The sequence below is a fragment of the Balearica regulorum genome, chromosome 3 (genome assembly GCF_011004875.1).
Source record: "Balearica regulorum gibbericeps isolate bBalReg1 chromosome 3, bBalReg1.pri, whole genome shotgun sequence".
In the NCBI taxonomy this organism is placed as follows: Eukaryota; Metazoa; Chordata; class Aves; order Gruiformes; family Gruidae; genus Balearica; species Balearica regulorum.
The window spans coordinates 2,899,438-2,908,944 of NC_046186.1; the positions used below are offsets into that span (position 1 = coordinate 2,899,438).

At 44.0% G+C, this 9,507-nt stretch overlaps 1 protein-coding gene across 2 annotated transcripts in view; it reads right to left on the bottom strand.

Moving 5' to 3' along the window:
• Nucleotides 1-3,982, bottom strand: part of KIF13B (kinesin family member 13B) — a 130,863-nt gene extending 126,881 nt beyond the window's left edge. For both annotated transcript variants that reach the window (XM_075750370.1, XM_075750369.1), the window contains exon 1: nt 3,838-3,982. In XM_075750370.1, the coding sequence (XP_075606485.1) occupies nt 3,838-3,892 (55 nt within the window). In that variant the 5' untranslated portion in view covers nt 3,893-3,982. The remainder of the gene's footprint in view (nt 1-3,837) is intronic.
• Between the last annotated feature and the right edge of the window lie 5,525 nt (nt 3,983-9,507).

The following is a 9,507-nucleotide window of genomic DNA, read 5'->3' on the forward strand; positions in this document are numbered from 1 at the left end:
CCAGCCTTGTGCCAGCACTGGTACTTCTACTGCTCCTCAATAAATCCATTCAAAACACTAAACACGGGTTTTTTGTGGGGTGTTTTTTTTTTTTTTTTTGGCAGTTAAGTTTCCTGCCTTTCTTGTTCAAACAGAAAAGCATTAACTCAAGTGAGATGTAGCAACACAATAGCAGTAGTTTTGACTGGCTTAAGGTGTCAGCAGCCATACCCTTGAGCAGAAGTCATATTCTTTTAGTACTGATAAAAGATGTTATATTTTAATTAACACTACACTAAATTGATTCAAAGGCACAGGGAAACACAAGGATTTAAATGTACTTATGGGATGCCCGTACATCAACATCACCTGAAAACAAAATATTCAGTAAGACAAATCTTAATTAAAAAGCCTCCAGCTGTCTTTTGCTTTGCTTCATGGGATGGCTTGAGCTTTGCACAGCATTTATCTGAAATATAACGAGTATCTGCTAAGTGAAGACAAACACTGACAACATTCATAAAAGGAAATCCACTGCAACTCTAAAATACAACAGCAAAAGAACTTGCTGATTGTTATCAAAAACCCATCTGAAAAAAGCAGTGCGCTAGGAAATACTTTAGTGAATGACTAAACCAAGAAAACAGAAGACTAAGTCTTATCTAACAAAATAGTACTGAATTGTTTAATACATAATAGCATGCTAATCGAGAGCCCAGTTTGCAAAGTAGAAAGTATGCTAAAAAAAAATAAAAAGTCACAATTGCTACCTAGCAGAGCCCACAACTTCAGATGTGACGCTGCAAGCGCGTTGACATAGTAGTAGTTTTACCAAAGCGTGGCTTCCATGCACAGTGTGCACGATTGGGGTCTAATTTGAAGCAAGATGCAAAAAAGTAACCTAGATGCAAACCCCCAAGAAAAGCAAACACAACTATGAATGCTTTCCCTCACTGCCAAAAATTAGTACTATAAACTTACTTCATAGATTACCACTTTGCATGAGAATGAAACAGGACCCTCAATACCATCACCTTGGAATGTGAATACTGTGAATAACCAACTATTTGATACAGAAATCCCTTCAACGTGCACGCAAGGAACCTTTTACACTTTTATGAGCTGTGTAAATTAGTAATAGTTAAACATACCACTTTTATTAACCTAATAAACCCTCGCCTAAAGAAATTCATAATTCAAACACTAAAGATCACCACCACCACCACAAGTAAACACTGAGAATATTTTAAAACTTAAATTTCAACAGTTGTAACCATCTGACAGGTTTGCAGTTTTAAGCTTTTTGGTACAGAGGGAAGGAAAGAACATTACTCGTGATCCTGAAGAAAACAAATACTTGCTTCAGGTCCAAAGCCCCAGAAGTTCATACAAATACTACTTAGAACAAAGTGCATATTAGAGAGCTTCCAAGAAAGCTCCCTCTTGCCTCAAAGCTTATTAAAAAAGCAAAGCCACAGAAGTCTTACAACGGGATGACTCCTCAGAGAACCAGTTACACAAATGCTTAAATCTAACATCAAGTAGGTAAGAAAAGTACTAGGCTTCATATCACCGTTTCTATAAATTCTAGAAGCATCAGAAATGCTGCATGGAGCTATCAGTTTTTAGAACAGACCAAAACATCTGGGCTGTGACAAATAATCCACTTTAAAAAAATCAATTCTAGGACATTTTGTTTCAGGGAGAAAAAGGCATTGATCTTTTAGGCTAGACTTACATGGATTTAGGTATCGCTCTACAAAATAACAGGATGCTCATAGCTGCAAAGCGGTTCTTACAGAGAGGAGGTACGCCCTGATTGCCAAGCAACGCGCCAAGAGCGCAGGGTTCGGGTCCCTCTTCTCCCTGACAAACAGCAAGGACTGATACTCAAATATCTCTCACTCCTGGATGAGCCTCCTAACAACCAGGCTACAGCCATCCTCTCTGGCCCATAACATTTTTAAGTTTATACAGAATAAAATAGCTCTGATAGCAAGATACACTTTCCTGTTCTCCCAGATTTATGCAGCTCAGTGTTACGATATTCCCCAGCAAGGCTTCAAATAGATATAATGCTCAAAATCTATTATCTTCCATTGGTTTTCCCCTTTACTTCCAGCACTTCTTCCCCAGAATTTTCTGCAGAATTCAATCCCTAGCTGGAAACAGCTTGAAGACCAGTACAGGTGCACAAACTGAGGCTGGACATACGTAGAATATACACCAAGAGGGAGAGGTGCATTGCTCATCCTTGGAAATTCAAAACCTGACCGAATAAGGCCCTGTGCAACCATATCTAATTTGACCTGCTCTGAGCAAAGAGTCGGATTAGAGACCTCCAGAGGTCCCTTCCAACCTGAATTATTGTAGGGGTAAAGCACACTACACAGTCAGAAGATGCCTGGGTCACAGCCAAGGAAATGACCTATGACAGGAAAGGAACATAAGCAAGAGGAAAGGCCACATCTATCACTGAAACAAGGCACCACTTCTCAGCTCCTTTCCATCCCAGCTCCCACCAACGCCTCCACACTGTCACTTAATCTCCTTTCGGCAATTCTCCACAGGGATGGGTCCCTCCTCAGTTTTGCAAACTGCTGCCTGAAATTTAAGAAAATGTAGATTTTGGTCAAAATATCCTCGATTGCCCTAACCCACCAGAACTCAAGGACATCAATTCCATCTCCTCTGGTTTGCATGTGGGATTCGACAGCTCTTTTGAACTCAGTTTGACATTCCCTTGCTTTTATTTTAAAAGGTACAGAAATACTTTATTCAATGCTTTACTTTTTTTTTTTCCCCTTATTTATTGAAAGGAGTTAAAGACTTATTTTGTTTCAGATCACAGAGAAGATAAAGCGTTTCCCCTACACACACACTTCTTGCTTCAGCTAGTAAACTGACTTCACTTGATTCCCATTCCCCAAAAGGAATTATTGGCATACTTCTGTGAGAATGTGGGGGGAAAAAAAAAAGCCACCCTACACATTTCTTGGATTTTTGCCATCTTCACCTTCCCATTCCTTGGCTGAAGTTGCCTTTTCGTACTTGCTTCCTCATAACTTAGAGCAAGTTTTTCTAATTACGACAAGTAATAAACATTTAAACAGATGCCCAGACCGCGGTCTGATTAACATAACCCTTAGGCAAGTTTCGCTGAGGGGAAAAAAACCAACCCAACCCAACAACAAAAAAAATGTTCTCCTGTAAATTCATGCTTCCTCTTCCACGCTTTCTTATTTGTTTTTGTTTCTTTTGTCCTTATAGTGCCTCTGTCATCTGGTTAACTCCGTCCCACTCAATCACCGAGGGGTAAGAAGAGAGGTTACAGAGCTGAGAGTTGAATTAGCACAGGAAAAAATACGGAAAAAGAGGTATTTTCCCCCCAAAAATCCCAGAAAGCAGGAAGACTTCTCCCAGCAGGGAACAGGGCACAGCCCAGTTGTAAAGCAGGTGCAACGTGTGGGGAGGGGGTAAAAAACACAAAACAAAACAAACAAAAAACCTCAAACCATAAAAACAGGGCGGGTTTAGGAAAAAGATGTCAGGAGAGGGGAGTGAAGTCAGCTGCATCGTGAGAGCACCTCGGCTTCGCCCACAAACCTACCTGTACCTACACACGCGTGCACAATAAATAAATAAACACCTACACCTATAAACACGCCCCCGCGCCGGGACACACACCTGGACACCCACCCGCAGGCACCCCTGCCCCTACAGACACCTACGGGGAGAGGCACCCCCCGGCCTCCCGCCCCGCTCTGCCCCTCAGGCCCGCTCCCCTCACACACACCGCGGCGAGCGCCGGGAGGGGGAGAGGAGGGGAGGGGGGTCGCTGAGGGAGGAGGGTCTCACCTCGCCGGTTCATGGGGCGGACGCGCACCGCCACCTTCACTTTGGAGTCCCCCATCGCACCGCTACAACCTCCCCGGCTCCCTCGTCCCTCCTCGGCTTCCGTCTACGGAGGGACACCCGGCGGCGCGGGGAGGAGCGCGGAGCGGGGCGGGGGGGGTGAGACCGGGGGCGGTGGGAGGGAGGCACCGTGCGTGACCAACGTCGGGCCGGACTACAGCTCCCAGCGTGCAGCGCGGCGGCTCGCCGGGAGGGCGGGGGGAGCAGAGTGGCGCGCTGTACGCTGGGAGCTGTAGTCCGGCCCGCAGCCACGCCTGGCCGGGAAGCATTGCATGCTGGGATATGTAGTCCTCTAGAACTGAGGCGTTTCGGGGGGATGCACCCCAAATGGCGTTTGTGGGTTGTGTTGAACAACAGGGCACTGACGGGGGGCTCAGGGCCACTCCAGGTCCTGCCACTCATCCCCTGGGTGGTTGCAGGTGACCTCCTCGCACCCCAGTCCCCACCAGTGCCTCAGGCCCTTTTTGGGGTAATACTGGAATATTTCATGCCGAGCTGACAGCAGCGTCACCGCTGAGACCAAAAACCTCACCGCAAGATTTACTCTGGGAGTAACAAAGCCAGACAGCATTGCTTTGCTGGTCTGCGGGGTTTCTGTCCGTTAGAAATCGCGTGGCGTTGAGTACCACACGCCATAACCTGGCGTACAGAGCGTGGTTTTCGGTGATGGCTGAGCCTGGCTTCACCGAGCAACCTCTGGTGTTCTGCCAACACAGTAATTAATGGGCCCGTTACTATCCGCTTAATGAAGGTGGCTCACTAAAAGAGCTCAAGAGTAATAATCGGAGACGGTTTGAACAATATTACAATTTATCCCCATTAGACGGCTCGACTGCTCAAGCGCAGCCACTGATTGCAAAGACCGAGAATGAAACTATAATGCAAAGATCAAAAAAAACCCAAAACCCCCAAACCTCATTTAAATGGTCACGGTTGAAAACCCTTGCAGCTGCTATTTTAGTTCAAAACAAGGATTCTCTCAGTTATTTTGAAAGGCCAGATTTCAGCAAGGACAGGAAAAAAACCCACACACAATTATAATCCTTTGGCCCTTCAACATCAAATGAGGTTTTATGACAGAAATAAATAAATAACACATTTCCAAGTGGTCTTGAGATAAGATTTCAGAAGGCAGCACTTTTTACCCAGAAGAATTGAATTTAATATCTAGCATTTCATGCCTGGCTGACCTGAAGAATATCTTGTCAAGGCAGAGAGAAAACGAATATGGAGTTGGCATTTAAGTGACACTGGGATTAATGTCCATGTTCTTAAGAAGACTGCCAGAGCATCTTCAGTTAGAAAGTTGTCTTGAAGTTAAAAAAAAATAAAATTAAATTAAATATCAGCGAGTCAGACCAAGCAGGGTGGCAAAAACTTGAAATAAAAATCAAGTTTTTTGTCCACAGCAGCAGAAAACATCGGCTCCTCGGCACGCCGCACTGGCGGTTCAGCCCCGCGCCACGGAGGCTTTCTGGTAGGGAAAGGGGACGTCCCGCTTTCAGCCTGCACAGTTGGTTCTTGCACTTGTGAACTTGAGGATCCGATTACAGGATGAAACCAGGCTTTGAACTTCTTGTGGTATTTTCCAGCTGGGGCCTCAGCAAACCGCACCAACGTTTTCTGAAACCGAGTACTTCGCGATGGAGATAAATATAATCATGGCTTTACAGCTGGGAGCCCTGTGCAGCAAGTGGAGGGTGGGTTGTTTGTTTTGGGGTTTTTTTATGTCAGGTTGAGTCACCTGGAATCTGATTTAAATAAGTGGGGTGAAACCCGCCAGATGCGCATGCTGCTGGGGATAGCAGGTGTCACCCAAATCCAATCCTCCTGCATCTTCTCCTCTGGTCCTAGTTACCACTGGCCTCTCTGTTATATGTAAAATTAAACAGTAAGACTCTTGGGGAAAGGTTTGCATACCACCTCTTTATTTGGTAGAAAGAGGTGCCAGCGTCTTTCAACTACAGGGACAATAACAAATGCAAACATACAATTCTTGCAAGCTTTGCTCCAGTTTTCTACTTGGAATGAAGAATTTATTTTAAACTCTGAAAAAAATCACTCTTTTAGCCTTCCTTCAGTTCTAATTCACATATAATTGTTGCTACTTTCTGCAAACTTCTTCAAAGATGGGGACATCCTCAGAGCCCAAAGAACCGTCCTCAGCTCCGACGTCGGGTTTTATCGGGGCTCGGGGAAGGCACGCGGGAGCAATAACTTCTCATGGCTCTCTGCAGTCCTGCCTCTGGACTTTTCCTTTCTGCAAGCCCCTACCTCCTGCAATGAATTTACAGCAATGCAACTCATCTTGCACTGGCACAAGCTACCTCAGTGTAATTACTCCACTGTGAATTCCTTGACAAGCCCTTTCCCTGGCTCGGTTGTTTCACAATCTGTGGGAAGCATCTCCCTGGAGGGGCACAGCTTGGAGGGAGGATATTGTTTCCATTCACAGCACTGGAACATGCTAATTATGCTGGGAGGAAAAGGAGGGGGGTGGCAGCTTTCACTTGGGAGGGACAGGCTGGGCAAATAGTTTGTGAAACGCCAACTTAACCCCATCTTGTAGGGAATTGTCTCCAGCTCTTTTCCCCCTTCCTAGTTACTGTAATGAGGGGCTGACTTCCCAGATTAGCTCTGGCTATTTAAATGCTAATTTAATTAACAAAACATCCTTGGGGGAGAGGCATTACTTGTCCCTCCCATTCATTTATCGAGTTTCTGAATGCAACACTATTTTCATCAGGTTGAGGAGCCACAGTTATTTGCTGTACCCACCTGATCATAGCAGGGATTAAAGCAGTGATGGGGAGAGAAGAAAATCAGGTCCTTCCTCTCATTTATTATTTTTTTTTTTTAATAAGCAGCTAACTACAATTGATTGTTTAGAAGTAACCAAGTTAAAAGGATTTCATGGGTCCCACATAACTGTGATGCCTAGGGTGTGTGTATCACCAGGGTGCAATGGACGAAGTTGGCTTTTGGTTTTATCTAGATGAAGGTATGAATGGTTTAGATCTCAGATCATCTAGATATAATTATATCTCGGGGCAAGGCAGAAAAGATGACAGTCTTTTGGATGTCTTCTTCCAAACCATAACGAGTAACAAATCAAGCATATTTTAAATCCATTTTTTTCATTTGTTAGGCTGTATCAAAAGAGATGCATCAATTATGAATTTGCTGTAGACCTAGTTTCTGCCCATAAATCATTCAGGCGTTGGAAAACTAAAACAGAGGATCTTATCAGTGTTTAGTTAGTTGTATGCAAACTCTTAAGTGTCACTGGGGTCCATTTTTGCAAGAAGCTGAGTACCAACTGGGACAGTCCCAGTCAGAGCCTGGGAGGCATTTAGGGCACCCAGCAGCTCTTGAGCATCTTCAGTGATCAGGTCCCCAGCACAAAAGTATTTGACGAAACATTTAAAAAATAAAACCTGTTGCTGTCATACGTTTTTCATAGATTTTTGGGTTGTCCAGTCCCTGGGGTAACGAGTTTTATTCTGATCTGCTAATTTTGACTTCAGGTTTATCTTGCTTCTCAGTCTGAAGATACAAATATATAAATGTAGTGGAAATTTGTAGGCACTTATAGGCAAAAACAGAAGACAAGTTTGTTATAAATTTCTTTCAGCTGTAATTGAGAAAGAAAGCACCAAGGGAAATCAGTGTTAACAACAGGTCAAAAAATCTGGATAAAGCAGAAAATAAATTTTTCCAAATCAGTTGTGTCAAAATTCTGCTTGTTATATTTTTTTTTTTTTCAAAGGAATTACTGAAATTTCTCATGCAATACTTTGTGCAGGTTCAGGAGACTCACATTAATTTTAGCAAAGCACTTTCTGTGCTCTATTATTTTAATAGGACTTTTATAAAATCAAAGGATTGATCATTTCCAGGGTCATTCATAACTGTGAATTTTACTGATCCTGGGATGGACTTTTAAAGCGTGGCCTCCTGCCCTCGCTGTGAGCAATATCCCCGGACAAATAAATGAACTCTTGAAGTCTTCTTGCAATACTAGATTATAACAGAGTAAAACCTGAAACAAACTTTTTGTAGACAGCCCCCACTTTTTTAAAGTTATTCCAAAGTTCAAAGTCCTGGGCATAAATATCATGGCACTACAGGACCTAATACTCTTTCCTGTATTACCCAGAGGGGATCCCAACTCGACAGCCAGGCTCTGATCACTCCATAAACCTGTTTATGGTGGTGAAGTTTCTTACAGCTACGCTTTGGCTGGGGTGCTTCTCCCCTACAGTGGCCCAGCAACGCAGGGCCAGGTAATATTAGCAATTTATGTGCTCGTAGGATGAGGCTCTCGAGAATTTTCTCATCTTACCAAAAATTTTTATTATTTTTACCAGCTGTTCAGTTTGCTGACACAGCGTGTTTCAAAGCGACTGGTTTTACCAGGCGCGTTGCATTGTATTTGAGCAGTTCTTTCCTCAGATAAAGATTTGAATTTGGATTTCACTTGTTTGAAAACAACATGGCTTTTCTGTCCATGGAGAAAATGGAGAATCTCTAGAGAACTTGAAAAATACAAAATTAGCAAGAGAGTATGTTTAACGGTTGCAAGACAAGCTTGTAGTCCTAGAAAAGTGAAAAAACCCAGCACAGTGGCAATTGCCGTACTCTGAAGAATGCAGTTAGAGAGCTGTCTAATGTTCGCAGCGTTTATCTCCTAGTACGTTTATCTCCTATTACTTCTGAGATTCGTGATGGGTCACAGCTGAACTGCCTTGACTTCAAAGGCTGGAATATGTTATGGCTTCATGTGCTGAATTATGTTGTTCTTGCCCACTTTTGCAGAGGAGATACCTGCAAAAGCCACATTTTTTTGCTTTTCTGCCCATCCACATTTTTTCTGTTCTTCACCTGCTCTCTCACCAGGAGCTGTACAGCTTCAAGGCACGTTCTAGTGATCCAGACACTGGCCGAGCTCCTAGTCCAAACTCAGATCTAAATTTTCCAGCTGCATTTGCACTAATAATACTAATAAAAATGTAATGTGTTTTGCCTGTCTTCAGCAAATAGCACCGCAGGCTAAAATGCCAACTCCAGATACCCCCAAATTTAATGAACTGGTGATTTGATGTTGAAACCTGGGAAAATGTGATAAATGGGAATGCTGCTGTCACCACTGGGAGCTGCAGGATTTATTGATGAAACAGGATTTGAACAGCGACTGAAAATTCCTTTCTGACTCTATAGACAAGAGTGACACCCGGTGGCTAAGCAGCAAAACAAAATCAGGTTTAATTGTAATGTTCCCCTTTCCTGTCCTTATTTACTGATTTTCTTTTGCTGCTTTTATAAAGCTGGAGACATGGAAGTACTTCTTCAGGGGAAGTGCAAGGTCCGGCAGATGGGTTGGCACAATCCCAAGCACAACTCCAGGCTGGGCAGGGAATGGATGGAGAGCAGCCCTGAGGAGAAGGACTTGGGGGTGTTGGGGGACAAGAAGCTCACCATGAGCCGGCAATGTGCGCTGGCAGCCCAGAAAGCCACCCATGTCCTGGGCTGCGTGTCCAGCAGCGTGAGCAGCAGGTCGAGGGAGGGGATTGTGCCCCTCTGCTCCACTCTGCTGAGACCCCCCTGCAGTGC